The sequence below is a fragment of the Gorilla gorilla genome, chromosome 2 (assembly GCF_029281585.2).
Source record: "Gorilla gorilla gorilla isolate KB3781 chromosome 2, NHGRI_mGorGor1-v2.1_pri, whole genome shotgun sequence".
Lineage (NCBI taxonomy): Eukaryota > Metazoa > Chordata > Mammalia > Primates > Hominidae > Gorilla > Gorilla gorilla.
The window spans coordinates 161685295-161705887 of NC_086017.1; the positions used below are offsets into that span (position 1 = coordinate 161685295).

General features: G+C 39.1%; 2 protein-coding genes across 2 annotated transcripts in view; one reads left to right on the forward strand and one right to left on the reverse strand.

Moving 5' to 3' along the window:
- Positions 1-2571: 2571 nt before the first annotated feature.
- Positions 2572-7190, reverse strand: SERP1 (stress associated endoplasmic reticulum protein 1). Its single transcript, XM_019023438.3, has 3 exons — positions 6615-7190; positions 6266-6341; positions 2572-5065 (listed from the first exon to the last, which is right to left on the reverse strand). The coding sequence occupies exons 1-3, from the start codon at positions 6696-6698 to the stop codon at positions 5025-5027; spliced, it is 201 nt and encodes a 66-aa protein (XP_018878983.1). The 5' UTR covers positions 6699-7190; the 3' UTR covers positions 2572-5024.
- EIF2A (eukaryotic translation initiation factor 2A) overlaps positions 6686-20593 on the forward strand; it is a 38176-nt gene continuing 24268 nt past the window's right edge. The window contains exons 1-3 of the mRNA XM_004037841.5: positions 6686-7393; positions 12949-13018; positions 18980-19054. Of these exons, the coding sequence (XP_004037889.2) occupies positions 7366-7393; positions 12949-13018; positions 18980-19054 (173 nt within the window). The 5' untranslated portion in view covers positions 6686-7365. The remainder of the gene's footprint in view (positions 7394-12948; positions 13019-18979; positions 19055-20593) is intronic.

A 20593-nucleotide genomic window follows, 5' to 3' on the forward strand; every position in this document is an offset into this window, starting at 1 on the left:
AAAGCTCTGTACTAGCCAAGGGAGTGATGACGGTAGATGAAGAAATAAAGAAAAGATATGGCCTTTGTCCTTGAGGATTCCATGTCTGAGAAACTAAGAAACAAAAATAATAAACATGTGAACATAATAAAGCTAACTGGTCCAGAGCTGTAAGTCCCAAAGAGAGTCTTCCTGAATCCCACAGCAAGAGAAAGCTTTACAGGAGAGGTGAAATTAAAGCTGGAAAGGGTAGGTAGTATTGTAATGCAGGAAAAGTGGGCAAAACAACCTTAAGTTCAAGGTATCTGAAAAATCAGGGCTATAACAGTTCTATGGAGGGAAGCTGTGGGGGACAAGGCTGATAGGTAGGTTGTGAAGCCTCCTGAAAACCAAGGCAAAAAGAATTATTCCTTCCCAATGGCAGTGGAAAGCCATTTGAGGTTAATAAATGTTCAGATTTTACCACCATGGAGAACTCATTGAGTTTCGTTAGATTAATACATAATCTTCAAAGGTAAAAGGAAAACATTACATTCTTAAAAGTGTTTTAAATTGCTAAAAAAAAAGAGGAGACATGCTTTAAGCATCATAATTCCTTGACATTCAACATACTAAGTGCCAATTTCATCATTACAAAACCAGTTTTCTAATCCTTGCTCTGCCATTGCTTTATTGGTGTCAGGAAGGACAGTATCTCTAGGCCATATGTCCTCAAATGTAAAATAAAAGGGCCAATCAAGATCATTTCTAAAGCTCCTAAATCAATTATTTCAGTTCAAAATAAATTATTCTCATTCTCTGTTTGGCAGGCTTTCTCCATAACACACTGTGTTAGAAAATAAAAATTTGTTGTTAGTCCATGTAATGATACTGTAATGTTTTAATAATTTAAATACACAGATGTATTCTATCTGCACTGCAAAGTAGAAATCTGCACACTGGAAAATCTTCATTAAACCCTTTGTTATAAAAAGTATCTCTGGGGAGCACATTGCTTCATTTTTCAGACTACTGGACTGCCTATTAAAAATTTTTATTTTGGCCAGGCATGGTGCATCTTGCCTGTCATCTCAGCACTTTGGGAGGCTGAGACAGGAGGATCACTTGAGCCTAGGAGTTTAAGAGCAGCCTGGGCAACATAGCGAGACCCCACCTCTATTTTTTTAAAAATTAAAAACAAAATAAAATAATTTATTTTACACTTTTCAACAACACAGATCAAAAATTTTTTAATTTTTTTTTTTTTTTTGAGATGGAGTTTCTACTCTTGTTGCCCAGGCTGGAGATCAATGCTGCAATCCTGGCACACTGCAACCTCCGCCTCCCAGGTTCAAGACATTCTCCTGCCTCAGCCTCCCAAGTAGCTGGGATCACAGGTATGCGCCATCACACCCGGCTAATTTTGTATTTTTAGTAGAGACTGGGTTTCACCATGTTGGCCAAGCTGGTCTCGAACTCCTGACTTGAGGTGATCCACCTGCCTCGGCCTCCCAAAGTGCTGGGATTACAAGCATGAGGCACCACGCCTGGCCCAGATGAAAAATTATTAAACAAAACTCTAGCAAAATAATTTTTAAAAATGTAACCTTAAATGTATCACAGTGGTAACATTACTAGCCCTTGCATTTTTGTGCTGTACAGGGAGCACCAATAGTAAATTTGTCACTAGTTTTTTTTTTAAATGCACCCATAAAAGGACAGATTCCTTTTTCCTTCTTTGAATTCGCAATTAAAAAAAAAGACTTCTGTAAAAGCAGAAGCAAAGAGCTCGTGAAAACAGAAGTGTTCTAAGTGTAAGTTTTGCAATCATTCCTATTACCATAAAGTACAAGAAACTTTGGTTCGTTTCTGCTCTCCCCCAATTAGCTCTGTGATTGAAAAAAACAAAAAACAACAAAAAAAATTATCTGGTTTTACTTGTCCTTTGACATACTTATTACAATTGTAGTTATGCTTTCATTTTGTCTGTTCCTCCTCTACTGGTCTGAGATATTTCAGTGTCAGGACTATGTATTCACAGTTCCATACCTGGCATATAAGTTGTTCACTGACTAAAATGCATGTTTTTGTTAATCTGTGAATTGAAGCAGTTGGATTAAATTTTCCATGTCCCTTCTTTGTTTCTGTGATATATATTTACTTTGAATTACCTAAGCCTAGGCAGTTAATTTTTCCCTTAATTTCTAGCCTTTTATTGCTCATTAATCCTCTTTCTAAATAAGGACATGTGTCCTAATTCAATTTGAAAATAAAGTAGTACAAGTAGCTACTGTGGTACTAAGTTTAGACAGGAAATGCTTCTCTGAGGGAGTGCCATAGAGTTTGCTGTTGAAGCCAATCAACTCCTACCTCTTGAAGTTAGGGTTTGCATCTAAAAAATAAATTTAAAAACTACAAAGGCAAGTAAAGGCAAATCAAACTTAAGAACAATTTCTAAATGGAGAATCTGATGCTCTAAGTTTTACAAATAAAGCACAATAAAGTTTTGCTGGTGAACCTACTAAGCCCAGGAACATAATCCAGCTCTCCATGGTCGTCCTTTGTACCAACAGAACTCCAGTAACCTCAGTGAGAAGAGTCATGGCCCTGCAGTTGACTATCCACATTTCTTTAATGTAAGTCAAAGCCCATTACAATGCATCCTGTTACAATGGAAATCTTATTTTTGGAAGTCCACTTAATTATTTTGAGCAACATTATATACAACCCAACAGATACAATAATTGACAACTTGTTGAAATGTTAGAGCTAAACCACAAAGAGTAACTGAGTAATGCTGACAACCCCAATATTTATTCTCATACTGTGCTCAACATTAGATGATTTATAAAATTCAACTGGCAAAGGGAGATCAAAGAATTGTGCTTCATCTTGAGCTTGAATTGGATGACAAGGAGATTAGGAAATCCTAAGTGGAAAAATATTCAAATCATTGTGCTTTCTATATATTTTTCTTACCACCTATTTCCAGTTATAAACCTACATCTGTGCCTCTGCATACCATTTAAGTACAATACTAAACATTCTTTAAAATCATTTTCTACTAACTATAAAAGGTACACTCATAACTGTAAAATCATTTCCTTTTAGAAGAAAAGCATCAAATATTCAGGGAACTTTATTTTTAAAGAATAAATCAAATAAGACACAGCTTTCGTTTACCTAAACGTGCATAATCCAACCTGAATATAAAATGCACTTAATTGGTAAATTACACATGAAATACAAAGGGAATGCAATTTTACATATGTAAAATGATTGCTAGCTATAGCAATTTAACAGTCAAATTTATCAGAACATTGTACATTAAAAAACACAAACAACAACTTAAAGCCAAATATCTATAGTAAACCAAGGAAAATTCTGATATGGAATGGTTTGACTAAAAGCAAAGAATAAGGCACCTGCTATGAATTTAGCACAACCATAAAACAGAATTAGTTAACCAAGACACTTGTTTCAAAAAGGGAAACAAGTACAGAGATTGATTAACTGGGTGAGAAACGCAAGTAACAACTTAGTTAAAAACCTGCTGGCCCAAGGTCAGTTGATTCATTTCTTATTCCAGAATAGTTAAGTTCCTGAAAGTCCTTAACCACTCCGCTCCCTTACTGTTCTCCATGTTTGAGGGTATCAGAAGCCCCCTGTGAGGTTCACGCTGTGTATAGACTAGGTAGCAGATTTCCCTTCTGTTCCTCTTAAAACAGCTTATTTTAAAAGAAATATCCTGAGGCAATTAATAAAGCAAACACAAGCAGCTTTCTTTCCAACGCATTAATACACAGACACTGCTCAGGTTTTTTTTCACCAAGTTATGGCTAAGTATACAAATAGCCAATACTTGCAGTTTTCAACAGTACTAGAAAACCCAAAACCTGCCCTATGACCCTCACCCTTACCATTAGTAAAACGTAAATTTGATCAATCATAACCTATAAAGTCATATAACAAAGGGAAGACTAAAGACTGATCATTATCAGTAAATCCATTCAATTCCAGATGCCACTTTAGGCTGATGTGTCTAGTACCCTAATGATTGAAAAATCATTAATCTAGAAAAAGCATTTCCAAACTAAGGATAACTTCGCAGTTGATGTACCTTTTTTTGCTATTAAAAGTGCTATTTAACATGCTAAAATGTCTTATGGCACATTGGACTCAACAGCATGTTCTGATGAGGCATCCATTTTTAGCAGTATTTTTCCCTAGAATTTTGTTTGGCATAGTAAACCCCTTTGATATATTAAAATAGTTCTGGTGAAATAAATGTAACTTAAACAAACCTTCCCTGACTGACTTCACTCCACCACGGTAGCTTTTAGTGAAACCACAGTAACTGATTAAGTCAGAAAACGATCAATTTTTTTTATGGCATCTTGGGTTACTATACTCACTCATGCAAAATCCAAGGTAGTGTAATGGAAACAATATTGGTAAAATAGATGTTGTGGCTATAAGCATCTCCCTTTATATTAGACATTTAGAAGCTTTTAAAAATTTTTAGATGCTAAAGGTTGTGGCAAAACTAGGCTGTGTAGTTGTTCCATTTATAAGCACCTTATTACAGGACAGTTACATGAACCTATAAGGGAGTGTGCTTTCAGTTCAAAAGAGTAATAAAGTGCCTAGCTATATAAAAACCACAAGACTTCAAATTGTAATTTAAGCTAACTGCAGTTATACATTAGGGTTAACAAAATCTAGACCCTGTCTATGCAGAGTTAGACTACTTGTTCATACTGTTTTAATAACCACATAAAAAAACTTACTCTTAATTGACTGAATAAGTAGGGTCCACTACTGTATCTTAACAATCAAATTTTATTGCTTTATTCATGTGGTGTTTTTTGCAAGGCACTGTGGTATGGACTAGAAAACTTGGAATGACTCATGAAGAAACCTTGGAATGACACATGAAGCATGATAGGAAAGTCATTCTGAGGCAGGATGCTTTACTGAATTGTTTTCAACCAGGGTATCAAACATCAGGAATGAGTTCAAGTTAAAATTCACAGGAGAATGGAAACATCTTAAGGTCAGTCACTTCACATGCCCATCCTGATACTTTGAATAATCTGGAAAATTGCTGTAAAAAGAAAGAGCAAATATTAAAATAAGCTTTGAATAAAACAGGTCTGGTGACTAACAAATATTTATTAAGGTAGCTGAAGAATCCAAAGGTACTCTTACATTCGCAAATGGTACATAACTTCAGTATAATAAGAAGTGAAGACAGGCCTATCTGAATAAATAAAACAATGAAATATCCCTGAGTTATTTTTTTATCTTAGCTTCGCTGAACTTTATGTCTAAGTATCCAAGAGAACTTGCAGATAAGTAATCATTTTACAAAGAACTTAAAGCACCAAAGCCAACAGGTTTTTCCAGCATAGAATTATTTTGGTTTATAAGCATCCTTTTAAGGCCTGGCCTGTAACACATGCATGTTTCCTCATTCTCACAAAGCTGAAATTCAATCATCTTCAGGTTATATAAACTGCTTGGCTCTCATCCATTTATCAGGAAAGCTTCCAATTGGTAAGTGCAGAAGAAAGGCAAAGTGAAAGGTTAAACAGAAATCTCAGTAATTTTAGAATGTGGAAAACAAACATCTACTTCAATATTAACAACTTGCATATTAAAATGATAAATGAAGAGAGGAAAGACCTTGTTTTTGTAATCTCTTTGCAAAGGCAAGTGTCTGTTACTCTTACAGCAGGCTACCCCGACACTTTTTTTTTAAACCATGTATCAAATGTTTCTTTTATTAACCTAAAAACATTTGACTCACACATTAAAATGCCAATCAGGTACATTTCCTCTATAGTGAATCAATTCTTTGCACAAGCTTTATTTTATAAAATATACTCAATTTTGACATTAAGACATTAGATTCTGGTATATGTTAAATCAAGTTCTAACATCTATAGTACATATTTATAATTTTCTTTGCAAAGACTGATAATGGAGTTACAAAACATTCTAAATTCTCATTCCGTTAGGTTTTGTCCGGTCTTAACATTTATTCCAACTGGATCATTACCAAGACCTGACCTCCTTTTTGATCTCCTGTGAGTACAAATTAAGCTGGGAGAAGTTTCTGGAGCACCACCCTCTGTGCATATGTGGAACAAGTAATTTGGTTCAGACCAAACAGAATTATGTGGAGTCCTCGGCAGGTGGGTTGAGAACTACGCAGGTAGGACTCACTACTGACCGGTCACCACGTCATCCCAAATCCTTTCAACCCAAGACTCTACCTGATGGGAGCCCCCAAGCCACTTACCAGAACCACAGACAACAAAAATGAAGAGAGCCAATAACCAGGGTCCTACAGACGCCTTCTCTTCGGGGGCATTTCTCTGCAAAAGCGAAAATCCACCATTTCAGATGCAGAGAAACCACTCGGACCCCAGGCTCCCACGCCTGCACGCCGGTCGCCGGCCCCCTCACCTCACAGGTCTCCCCTTCCGTTCCCGAGCCCCCACAGTCTGGCGGCTCGCAGACTCGGGCCCCTACCCCTCCACGGCACCAGCCCACGGTCGGCCGGATCCGGGAGAAAACGCGACGCGGCCCCAGGGACCCGGACTCAGCTCCGGCTGCGGAACGCAGAGGGGCGCCCGTTCTTTCCTTACCGAGGTCTTGGCGACGTTGCCGCGCTGGGTGATGTTCTTGCTGTGCTTCTCGTTGGCCATACGGATCCTCTGCTTGGCGACCATCTTCGCGGCGCCACCACCTGCCCCGGCCACCCCTCGGACTCGCTCACTCGCCTGCCTCCTCTGGAGCCGCTGCGAGGCTCGGCTCGCGGTGCCCGCGCCGCCGGAGCGCCGAGGTTCTCAGGCCAGACGCTAGCTACGGCCGCTGGGCCTGGGCGCCGCAAGCGCGAGGTCTGAGCACAAGCCGGGCGCCGGCCGCCGACTGACTGACCGAGCGGGGCAGGTGCGCAGGAGGAAGAGAACTGGCCGCCGGGTCGTTCTCGCGCCGCCGTCGCCGCCGCTTTGGCCGCCGCCGTGAGCGCGGAGTGAAAGAGGAAGGAAACGCAACGCAACAACGGGAATGTGCAGCCCGCCGCCTCGATCTACTTTGGGTTCGGCTGCCAACGTCAGCACTAGACGGACTCCGCCCCGCGGAAGTGCGCGCCCCTCCCGCTGGAGAAGGAGGGCGAAAGCGGGCGCACCCTCCCAAGCTCTGTCAAGCGTCGCCCTAGATTTGCGCTTGCGCGTTCGGGCGCCTTTTCCGCGTCACTCCGTAACCGGAAGTGAATTGGCCCCGAGGCTGATGGCTCCGGAAACACCAATTCGCTGTCTCCACGCATGAGGAGACGTGTAGGGGCCGGGTTCGGCCCTGGTGAACTCTCACCCGAGCGGTTTTTCTTTCCGGGACAACATGGCGCCGTCCACGCCGCTCTTGACAGGTGAGTTCTGAAGAAGCGAGGGACTCTCTTTCTTCAGACTAGTTTCTTATTTTTGTCTTTGCCTTTGAGAACTACCCGAGGAGCCGGGGAGTCTGATCTGCCTTTTCTTGTGGCTTGCGGAAAAGCCAGACTGTTGGCTTTCTTGATATAGCGTGGCAATCGGAAGTGAAGTCTCCGCCTCTGGGCTTTCGTATTCCCCCTCCCTTTCACCCATCCATCATTCTTGCCTGCGGATTCATCTTCTACAGAAATAGAAGAAGGGGGAGAAAAACAATGTGCTAGTTGAATTTGTGACACATGGGTCCGCAATACTGGTGTTACACGGGCCCTTGTGAAGTCATTTAGGTCTACAATAAGGACAAACACAAACATATGAGTTAGTCCTTTAGAATGATCACGCACTTTAAATACACCTGGACTTAAGTAATTCCAGATTCTGGCCTTCCTGCCTTAATGAGGTTTGTAGGACTGAATAGGGAGAGTGGAGCTGTAATGCAGGTTTCAAATGATGAAGGTGTGGTTGGGAGAGGGTGTAGCAGTGAGCATGATAGAGATATTCTAGCAACATTTGATTTTGAAATGGTTATGAGCGTATTAGAAATAGAACATTAGAGGACTCTTGAAATTTTGAAGCTAAAGACAGTGTGTAGTGTTGGAGGAGATAATAAACTTAGATTGGAAAATGCTGGGGAAGTTGCTTTACTAGGGTGTGGCTAAGAGTCTTTGCATATGAGTATTACGTAAGGAAAAGAGAGTAGGGAAGGAAAAGAAGGCTTTGGTTAAATTCTGATAACTATACAGAAGGAAAAAGTCATTAAGAGAAAGGTTGTCTGCATTTAAGGAGGGAGGCTATTCCCTCCCTTTCCCCCCACCCGTTGAAAGGAACCTTAAAACATTTTTGCACTTTTTGCCAGTCTACATTTCTATTTTTACATTTTAAAATCTTTGTTATTAAGCGCCATGCCCACTGATGCTCAGTCTGTCTTCTGCAGTTTAGTCATCATTTATCAAACGCCGAGTATAATCTGCTAGATAATATGCCAGGCAAAGGCTGTTTAAAAGGCAAAGTTACATAATAATTTTTTTTTTAGGTTCGTAAAGGTAGCTTGTTATTCACAATTTTTAATACTAAATGCTTATTTGAACTCTAATGAAAAAATTACATTCTAAAATCTGATAAATAACCCCTCCTTTAAAAATGCCTACAGTAGGTAGTTCCTCTCTGCTTACAGGGTAGATTCCATCCTATGTAGCATAGTTATGTAACCATTTATAATCCTTGAATTGCTCTTGAGACTCATTTATTTCCTTGCCATCCCATCTTATTTTGTGCTCCATCAATACTGAACTGCTTCTGAGTCCCTTTGAACAACCTGTTTCTTCAGTCTAGTACTATCCTATGCCTCTTGTTGATTTGGCAAACTCTTTTTCATCTGTTGAAATTAAAATTCATTTTAGATATCATTGCTCTGTGAAGCCTTTCGTCACTCTACCCAGATAGAGTCAGTCACTTCCTGGGCTATTTTTGTACCTTAAATATATTTGAAATTTTATTTCACTTACTAAGTAGGATAATTAGACATTCACTTGCCTTTCTCCCCTGCTAGACTGTGAGTCCTTCAATGTCAGCGACAGGGTCTTATTCATATCTGTCTTCTCAGTACTAGTGCAGTGCCTGGTAGACAATAGATACTCTAAATCAGGGGTCCCCAACCCCCTGGGCCGGACTGATACTGGGCAAGCATTACCACTTGAGCTTCCCCTCCTGTCAGATCAGTGGGGGCATTAGAGCCTCATAAGAGCGCAAACCCTATTTTGAACTGTGCATACAAGAGATCTAGATTAGATTTGTCTGTTTAGACTATCCTTTTAAATTAATGAAGGATAGCCACTTTATAGTAAATTAACCAAGGATGACAATTGTCTTACAGTGCTTAAAATCAGGGACTTTGTAAGAGCTTAAATGTTGTCTGTTCAGTCTACTCTTCATATTCTCATATTCTTAGAGGCCCAGAGAGATTAAGTGGTCCGATTCACACTGCAAATTGGCAGGATTAGGATTATACTTATTCAGATTGTTCAACTCTGTGGTCCATTTTTCTTTCACTAGAACAAACTGTTTAATCTTTTAAACATTCTCAATGTACATATATCATGCAACAATAGATTATTTTACTTCCAAAATCTTTTGTTAAATTTAGACTCATGGGATTTTAGAGCTGTGAATAATTTGCAGATTAGCCAGTAAATTTTGTTAACCCCAACTCTTAATTGGGAGTGACAAGCCAAAGCAGGTGAAAAAGGGATTTTTTTTTTAAAACTCGTATAACCTAAAAGCCTCAGTACTGCTAGATCCAGATACTCACATGGCTTCAGAAATCTGTTTTTCTTTCTTTCTTTCTTTCTTTTTTTTTTTGAGACAGTTTCGCTCTTGTTGCCCAGGCTGGAGTGCAATGGCGCGATCTTAGCTCACTGCAACCTCCACCTCCCAAGTTCAAGCAATTCTTCTGCCTCAGCCTCCTGAGTAGCTGGGATTACAGGCGTGCACCACCACACCCAGCTAATTTTGTATTTTTAGTAGAGTTGGGGTTTCACCATGTTGGTCAGGTTGGTCTTGAACTCCTGTCCTCGGTTGATCCACACGCCTCTGCCTCCCAAAGTGCTGGGATTACAGGTGTGAGCCACTACGCCTGGCCAGAAATCTGTTTTTCTTCATCTGTAGGTTCTTGCTTTCCTCCAGATTAAATTCATCTTTAAACTGACATTCAACCAAATGCCCAGCTCCAAAAGAAAGAACACATTTTTGCCAGTAGTCTCAGCAAAAATCTCAAGGCTAGCTGCCTTTGACTTTGCTTGGCTCACCTTTGTATCAGTCAACTTTTAATCATGTAGTCAGGACTAAATTATCTTCCCACTCCTGGATACTCCTCAAAAGAAAATAAGCGCCTCCTAAAGAAGAGGAGCTGGGTGCTAGGCACATAAAACAGCAATGTCCATTACGTGAAATTCACATTGTCTAATCTGCTTGACCAGTTGAAGTCACAGAGATAATTTATTCAAAATTGAGTGATTTTCCTAAACTAATACATAGTTCAGTGAATGTAACAGTTGGGAAAAGTATCATATTTTAAAGATGACTACACCCCTGCCATGGGATCCTTGTTTATTGAAGCCCTGTGTTTTTCTCTCTCTAACTCAGGCCTAGAGCAATAAATAGTATATGAATGTCTAAAAAGGCTAGTAAGCTTGGAAAAGATTATGTAGATGTTTAATGTATTTCACACAGCTACTGTGTGAAACTGGCGTTTATTTGTTGTCTTAATGAAAAGAACTGCTTGCATTCTAGATTTTTCTTTCTGCTAGAACATATTGCCAATCCCATTTGATTGAAGAGGGAAATCACTAAAAACAGGGAATCACACAAACTCAGAATACACTATATTAAGCTAACTACGCATTGTATTTAGTTTCACAGATACTTGTAACTAAAAAGGATTCCTTGTTAGAAAGTTACATGTAGAAAAAAATTGTTTCAGTATTGAGAAGTTTTTTAGTCCCTATTTATTTTTGCTTTTATTAGTTTAAAACAGTTTATGTTCTGTTATGGACCTGATTTTGTGTTTTTTCTAATAAACTTTGTATCACAGCTTTTCAGGAGTAAATTAAACTGTATATGCTTTTATTAAATTTATTTAATAGAAAAACTAATTAAATCTAGCAAGGCATCTTAGAAGTACAAAATGTCAGTTTGGGCCAGGTGGCTTACAGCTGTAATCCCAGCACTTTGGAAGGCTGAGGGAAGCAGATTGGATTGCCTGAGCTGAGGAGTTTAAGACCAGCCTAGGCAATATAGTGAAACCTCGTCTCTACAAGAAATATAAAACTTAACATGGCTTGATGGTGGGTGATATGATCATGGTTCACTGTGGCCTTGACTTCCCAAGTCCAGGTGATCCTCCTGCCTCAGCCGCGCGAGTAGCTGGGACTACAGGCATGTGCCACCGTGCCCAGCTAATTTTTGTAGAGACAGCATCTCCCTATGTTGCCCAGGCTGGTCTTGAATTCCTGGGCTCAAGCCATCTGCCTGCCTCGGCCTCCCAAAATACTGGGATTACAGGTGTGAGCCACCACGCCTAGCCTGAGCCCTATTTTGTTTTCCAGCTTCATCATCCTCTAGCCACACAGGCCTTCTTTCCATCCCCTTGACGCTCTGTCTTTTTTCTTTCCACGGGGTTTTTGCACTTGTTACTGTTCTCCTTGCTTGTTAACTGCCATTGATCCTTTACATCTCAGTATACAAAACTCTTAAGGATGCTTTCCCTAACCTTCCATTTTTAGGTTAAAACTCTCTTTTATACCCTCAGTGGTACCATATACCTTTCCTTTGAAGGACCAAACACAGGTATACGATTCCGTATATTTGGCCAATTATTTGATTACTGTTTGCAAAGTTCAATGAGGTCAGAGACAAGGCTGATTTTCTTTCCTATTATTTCGCCAGTGTTCAACACAGGGCCTAGGAGGTAGTTTGTTCGTTTTTTTCCCACTAAGCATTTGTTGACTAAATGAATCTATTTATTTGGTTCAGCTTTAGAAGCATTTAATTCAACCATTTAAAAAAGTATAGTCTAGGCTAGGTGCGGTGGCTCATACCTGTAATCTCAGCACTTTGAGAGGCTGAGGAGGGAGGATTGCCTTAGCCCAGGAGTTCGAGATCAGCCGGGGCAACAGTGAGACTCTGTCTCTACAAAAAAAAAAAAAAAAAAAAAAAAATAGCCAAGCAGGGTGGCACATGCCTGTAGTCCCAGCTACTTGGGAAACTGAGCCAGGAGCATCACTTAAGTCCAGGAGTTTGAAGCTGCAGTGAGCCTTGATCATGCCACTGTACTCCAGCCTGGGTGACAGCAAGACCCTGTCTCAAAAAAATAAAATAAATAAATTTAAACATAGAAATAAGAAGTATAGTCTAGTTCTGTAGATGATTATTTAATCTTGAACTTTGTTTCCACTTAATTTTTTAGGCTATTACTGTCATTGGGGCCTTAATAAATGAATATGTCTCATTCCACTTGTTCTCTTAGTTTGAGAAATTGTGAATATATTAATATTGCCTTATATTCCTAAAAACTTTAAACATATACTTTTTTTTATTACTTTATATAAAGCATACAGCTATCCTGTGTTCTAATATTTCCATTTTACAGATTAGGTCACAGATTCAGAGGTGGTAACGTATCCAAGGTTCCACAGGCAGTTATAAACTTAGGTCAGGCTCTGAATTCATGTCCTCTTTACCACAAGACAGCTGCCTTTCTTTCAGTGGTGACAAAGTTTCGAGTTTTATCTAAAAAGTTACATATTTCTCAGCAATTATACGATTTTATGTAACAGAGTAAGAAAATATGCCCTTTTGTTGCTAATATTCTATAGTTCAATGAAATATTTAATGATTTCATTAATATTTTGACTAAAGCTGTTTTTTTAAAAAAGACATTTGTGTTAACTGAGTCTTTATTAACAAAGTAATTGTGGTTCTTTTTATTTTACTTCTTTAGTCCGAGGATCAGAAGGACTGTACATGGTGAATGGACCACCACATTTTACAGAAAGCACAGTGTTTCCAAGGTATGATTTATTTTGTTAAGTAATGTTATAGGGAACATACAGTACAATCTAAAATGGTTTCGTTGGTGGTGTATTTTGAACAAGAAAGGAAAAGAACAGATGAACTCATTTTTATTGTATAATATTAACCGAAGATGAAAAGAATACATATTCTCTATCAGGGAAAATGATCTTCAGATCTGAAAATAGTAACTTAAGCCTATTTATAAGGTAGGGGGAACAATACTAAGAAAAAGTGTAGACACTAGTGTAATTGAATACAAGCCTTTATTTTACAAGAGTTTTATCTTAAGGAATGAGAAAAACTTGCAAATTTGATAGCCAAATCACGGCCAGTAATCTTAGTGAAATCATAATGAAAAAGATATTAAAAAGGGAGGACATATATATGCACATAGTATATAGCTAGCTAGATTAATTTTTTTTTCCCCAAAGAAACAATGGACAAGTAAACCAAAAACTAGTTAAAAATGCTTATCTATAGCGGGAGAGAGTTACAGGATGCGGGGGAGAGAGTTACAGGATGCAGGGGACACATCTGTGAAAGAGCTTTGGTATAGTTTTGACTTTGGACCATATAATTGTTTTAAATTTAAAAATTAAATTAAAGGCTGGGCCCGGTGGCTCATGCCTGTAATCCCAGCGCTATGGGAGGCCAAGGCAGGCCAGATCACCTGAGGTCAGGAGTTCAAGACCAGCCTGGCCAACATGGCAAAACCCCATCTCGGCTAAAAATACAAAAATTAGCCGGGTGTGGGGGCAGGTGCCTGTAATCCCAGCTACTCTACTTGGGAGGCTGATGCAGCAGAATCGCTTGAAACCCGGAGGTGGAGGTTGCAGTGAGCCAAAATCAGGCCACTGCACTCCAGCCTGGGCAAAAAGATGAGACTCCGTCTCAAAAAAAAAAAAAAAAAAAAATTGGGAAACTAAAATAAGTGATTCTAGCTTTATATCAGGTTGGTGGCATAACCATATGAAGACCTGCAAAATTCTTTTTTTTTTGAGACTGAGTTTTGCCCTTGTTGCCCAGGCTAGAGTGCAGTGGTGCAATCTCGGCTTAATGCAACCTCTGCCCCCCAGGTTCAAGCGATTCTCCTGCCTCAGCCTCCCAAGTAGGTGGGATTACAGGTGCCTGCCACCATGCCTGGCTAATTTTTTTGTATTTGTAGTAGTGACAGAGTTTCACCGTGTTGGCCAGGCTAGTCTCAAACTCCTGACCTCAGGTGATCCACCTGTCTCATCCTCCCAAAGTGCTGGGATTACAGGCGTGAGCCACCATGCCTGGCCTAATAGTTTTCTTTTTAACTGAAAGTTGATATTGTCATTTGAATCTACTATAGGATAGAGTAAATTAATTGTATTAATGTCGTTAGGCACCAAGATTTTTCAGCATTAGAGTGAAAATATGGACTTGCCTATATCAGTATGAACTCATGATTTCTTTTCATAAAACATTTGCATTTCCTAGTTCTGGCCAATGAAAGGGCCTGGAAGCAGCGATAACACAGTAGCAGTGAATACCCCATCCTCACAGATTGTGATCTCTAAATAGAATTCTTCACTAAAAGGAACCACTTCCTTGGAGAAGTGGTCAACTCTAGGTCTGGGACAGAAAATGTACAAGTTGAGGTAGCGACTTTTGTGCCAGAAAGCAAAGCTATAAAAGACTAATGAGATTTTGTTAAAGGGTCGTAGGAAGCAACTTGAAGAGATTCACACCAACCTAAGATGGGAACATTAAGAATTATGAATAGAAAGATAAAGCATGTCAAGTATATAAATGCTCCCCCGAAAAATCCCCCCTCCATTTAAACCTCACTGGTCAGCATTGGTGGTTGATGGAGTCCTCACTCATTACTTTGAAAATTGATAAATAAAGGGAAGGAGTCAAGCATTTATCTTGCCTTTCTTATACAAACTGTTTCTCAGAGTAACCAAGTGGTTGATGAGAAAAAGAATTTTATAGACGAATTCCAGTTAATAAATGGAGAATGGATGCTGGATCAGACAATTACCATTTTGTAATCCTCAAGAAATGGATCTAGGCCACTGGTTCTCAAACTTTACCAAGCATCAGAATCATCTGAAAAGCTCGTTAAAATCCAGATTGCAGCTCTCTTTCCAAATGTTTGGATTCATTAGATCAGCGGTAGGGCCCAATAATTTGCATTTTTAACAAATTCCCCAGTGATACTGATGCTGCAAATCTGGGGACCCCCCTTTAAGAACCACTGATCTAGGCAGATGATCATCAAAAGATGCTGAAACCTTTAGCTGAACTGTTTGATGACTGTTAATGGGGAACTTTATAATCAGGCTGTTGTCATCTGACTCTACTGACCAATTTTTATTAGGCTCAGTTCTCTAGAACCTTGCTACAGGAAGCATGGGCCCAACCAAGACCAACTATATTGGCATCACTCCTGAGCCAGTACAGAAATGCATCTCAGGCCCTACCCAACTTACTGAATCAGAATCTGTATTTTAGCTAGATCTTCAGATGATTTATATGCACTTTTTTTTTTTTCCAGAGTCTTGCTCTGCCGCCCAGGCTAGAATGGAGTGGTGTAATCATGGCCCACTGTAGCCTCAATCTCCCAGGCTCAAACAATACTCCTGCCTCAATATCCCAAGTGGCTGGGACTATAGGCTCATGCCACCATGCCTGGCTAATTTTTGTATGTTTTGTAGAGATGGGGGTCTCACTATGTTGCCCAGGCTGCTCTCCAACTCCTGGGCTCAAGAGATCCAACCGCCTTGGCCTCCCAAAGTGCTGGGATTACAGGCCTCAGCCACCATGCCTGGCCTGTATGCACATTATTTATTTATTTACTTATTTATTTATTTTTTTTGAGATGGAGTTTCACTCTTGTTGCCCAGGCTGGAGTGCAATGGTACGATCTCGGCTCACTGCAACCTCTGCTTCCTGAGGCGATTCTCCTGCCTCAGCCTCCCAAGTAGCTGGGATTATAGGCACCTGCTACCACACCTGGCTAATTTTTTTTATTTTTAGTAGAGACGTGGTTTCACCATGTTGGCCAGGCTGGTCTCGAACTTCTGACCTCAGGTGATCCACCCTCCTTGGCCTTCCAAAGTGCTGGGATTACAGGTGTGAGCCACCACACCTGGCCCTGTATGCACATTAATGTTTGAGAAGCACTACTGTAGAAAACCCAGTCTGGCTGGGCACGGTGGCTCATGCCTGTAATCCCAGCACTTTGGGAGGCCAAGGTGGGTGGATCACTTGAGCCCAGGAGTTCAGGATGAGCCTGGGCAGTATGGCAAAACCCCATATCTATTTAAAAAACAAAAAACAAAAAAAAACTATGGCAAAGTTATGTGCTACACTTCATTAGGGTATGCAGTCCCAAGGCTGCAGGAGTAGGGGAGAAAGGGAAATGAGACAGGGAAGGAGTTAAAGCAAGTGTGATGGGATATACTGAGCTGACCACAAATCCACAAAATATAGCCAACTTGCTTGGTCATGTGTGCAAAATGTCTCCAGAAAGGCTGTATGGAACATTTGTACTTCAGAACAGTCTGTTGTGTGGAGACAGGGTAAGAAGTTTACTGCAGCCTCTTAGCCTGTTTGGGTTGAATCTGAGTGCCAGAGCTCCTCCATGTGCTGCTACAGTGCATGGTGGAAGCCATGTGGAAGTATGGCCCTTAACTCTGCAGATTCAAAGACAACCAGTGGCGTTAGCAGATGAGGTCTCTTCATTGAATAGTTGAGGCGTGGCAGCAGGAAGAGTTAGGTAGATACAAGGAGGCACATGACTGAATCCAGTACAATCTCAGTATCACTAAGAGTAGAACAGAGAGATATTTATGTATCTCCTGGTGAGTTATTATACAGTAGGAACTGTGCTGTACATATCTTCTACGAAAGTTAAAAAAACTTCAGACTCAGAATTTAGTCAGTCTTTTACATGAGTAGTTCTCAAATGCGGCTGCACAATAGAATGACCTGGGGAGCTGTTAAAAAACCCAGATATCCAATCCAAGTATTGGGTATTAAATGATATTAAGAAGTTAATTTTGTGAGATGAAGTGGCATGGTGGTGATTATGTTTTTTAAAAAATATACTCACTGGTTAGAGATGCATAATCAAGCATAGAGTAATATGATAATGACATATAGTTTTTGCGTTGGAATGTTGTGGCATGAAAGATAGAAGTGGGGAATAGATAAACAAAATTGGCTCTGAGTTAATAGTTACTTAAGCTTGATGATGAGTGCATAGGTGGATTATCATACTTTTTCTCTATTTTTTGTGTATGTTTGAAATTTTTCATTCAAAAAATTATACCAGAAGGAAAGAGGCAAAATTTCCCAATTGCCAAGACCAAGAAAATAATCGAATTCTGGATTCTGTAGTTTAGTAAGTTTATAATCATTGCGATAAGGGAGTGTTTATTAAGTCAGAATGAGCTTCCTAAGAACAAATTGTTTCAAGCTTATCTCGTTTCCTTTCTGGGTAGAATTTCCAGACAGAATAATAGAATACACATTAGAATAATAGAACTGTAAACATAATTTTGGCAAAATATCTGAGAAATGAGGAAGTCTTTGGGTTGCATGATGATGACAGAATTGTCATTGGTTAAGGTCAGTAAAGTCAGCTGATTAATGAGTTAGTTTTAATTTGAGGGAAGGACTGTTGGTGAGCCACAGGATCTTGTTCAGAGCTCACTGAACAGTCTTATAAATAATTTAGATGATAGCCTAGTAACAGTTTTATAATTTATACATTACATACTTCCGTATGTAATGTAAGGACTGACTGATGTTTTAAAAGAGAAAATCAAGATTTAAGTAGGCCTCAGTAGGCTGAAATGATAGGCCAAAACCTGGATGGAATTTAATAAAGATAATTGTAAAATTCTGCCGTAAGGTTCAGAAATGAGTTGCATAAGTGTAGGGTAGTATAGGATGGGGAACATCTTGATCATAGCTGTTTATGTGGGAAAGATTTTTTTTATTTTTATTTTTTTGTGTGGTGGAGTCTCACTCTTTCACCCAGGCTGGACAGTGGCGCAGGGGTTCACTGCAACCTCTGCCTCCTGGATTGAAGCAATTCTCCTGTCTCAGCGTCCTGAGTAGCTGGGACTACAGGCGCCACCACCACACCTGGCTAATTTTTGTATTTTTATTAGAGACAGGGTTTCGCCATGTTGCCCAGCTGGTCTCGAACTCCTGACCTCAGGTGATCCGCCTGCCTCGGCCTCCCAAACTGCTGGGATTACAGGTGTGAGCCATTGCGCCATGAGAAAGAGATTTTAAAAATGTTTTATTATCTATAAACTGAGTGTAAGCTGTCATTATTGTGTGATTGCAGAAGCACAAATGTCATCTTCATTTGTGCAGATGAATTAATGCAAAGATAGTGTAAGGGATGTATCAGTCAGTTCTCAATGCTTTTGTTGTTATTTAGCAATTCAAATTATTTTTTAGCCAGGAAGTTCTCATCTCATGTTGTGACTACACTAATGTACATCTACATGTGCACAGATACAAGTTTCTATTTGGGTATTCATTATCACTGGGTGATGTATTCTTAGTAAACATCTTCAGTTCGGAGATACAGTACTTAAGAGTTTTGATTACATGATAGAATATTCCCAAGTAGTTAGGTGAAGAGCCTCTTATTTTTGTTATACTTTCTATCTCTACACATGAGAAATTGATGGAAGGCCTACCACACAAACTTATTCACCCAAAAGGGCTCTATTTTTTTCTTAAAATCCATCTGTTAGTATGAAATCATTTTCCAGCTTACTTTACAGTGATAGCATTACATTTTAAAGTATTTTGACAGATGAAAGCATTTTGGAATTTTCTGAAATTTGTGCAAGTTCTTAGTTATTAAATTGATAGTGAAATGGTTGACTTTATAATCAGATTTTTTTGAAAAGTATTAATGCTTATTCATTTAAACCTTTTTTTTTTGTCATTTTCAGGGAATCTGGGAAGAATTGCAAAGTCTATACCTTTAGTAAGGATGGGACCTTGTTTGCCTGGGGCAATGGAGAAAAGTTAGTGTTCATTTATATAACATATTTTGTGTGTCATGAATATAAACACAACTGGCATTATTTGAATAACAGATATTTCAGTGTCATTAATAAAATCCGTCTTTTAATGTCATGATGTAGTGAGATATTACCTCTCGTTACACAAAATACCTTCAAAGTTGTTCGTTTCTATGTATATGCCATGACTTGTTTGAGTTATCTAGTTACTTAGAATTAAAAATTAATGTATGAAAAATATAATTTAATGCTAAAGAAGTTGAGTTGTTTTAAATAGTGCTCTAAGTTATTGGTTGGAGTTTCCTAAATCTGCAGTAACACTGAGAAAATAATTCTCTTTACTCATTTAATCCTAGGTGTAGATACTTTTTTATCTTTGCTGTTAAATTACTAACAACTGCCTGCAGTTATTATTATTAGTCTTATGTATATAAAAGTGTATGTTATTCAAAAGAACGTTTAGTATAATATATGTTACATAAAATACCAGTTTACAAAATTGGTCTTGCACAAAAAATTATGTTGATTAAATGCTTATATTTTATTAAGAAAACCAGTCCTTTTTAATTTTTCAAGAGTTACTGCAACATTTTATTTCATAGACCATGCAAATGCTCAAATATTTGTTGCTTGGCTTAAAGTTATCTACATTGTTTTAAACCACATATAATACTGTTAGGTTTTTCAAAGGGGAGAAACTGCATGCATTAGTTGAAAAGTAAATTTTAAACATTGTTCTTTACAATGGTAATTGTATTCAGAAGTGTTTAAACTACCCATTAATACTTGCTTTTTAAAAATTGACTACTAAAGAGAACATGTTGAATTAGTTGATTCACCTTTTATGACTATAAGTAGTTGGCAGAATTAGCTTTTATAATTTTAAAAAATTGGTCTTTTATTCTTTTTCTTTTTTCTTTTTTTTCTTTTTTTCAATTTTAATAGAGACAGGGTCTTGTTATGTTGACCAGGTTAGGCTCAAACTCCTGGCCCCAAGCAGTCCTCCTGCCTCGGCCTCCCGAAGTGTTGTGATTATAGGTGTTAGCCACTATGCCCAGCCCTTTTTTTTTTTTTTTTTTTGAGACAGGGTCTCACTCTGTCACCCACAGTGGGGTGATCTCAGCTCACAGCAACCTCCGCCTCCCAGGTTCAAGCGATTCGCCTGCCTCAGCCTCCCCAGTAGCTGAGACTACAGGCGGACAACACCACATCTGGTTAATTTTTGTATTTTTAGTAGAGATGGTGTTTCACCATGTTGGTCAGGCTGGTCTCTAACTCCTGACCTCAAGTGATCCACCCGCTTCATTCAGCCTCCCAAAGTGCTAGGATTACAGGCATGAGCCACCTCACCCAGCCTGAATCTACTACTCTCAAATCATTAATAATATAATTATAATGAGTCTTATCTACAATGTTAACAGTTTTAATCTCAGCCTCAAAAAGTAGGATGTGATCTCAAAATTTCTTACTCTTTTTTTGTGTAACCTATTGTGGGTACTTAAATTTTATTTTTTAATCCATATTTTAGTTTGTATTATTTGA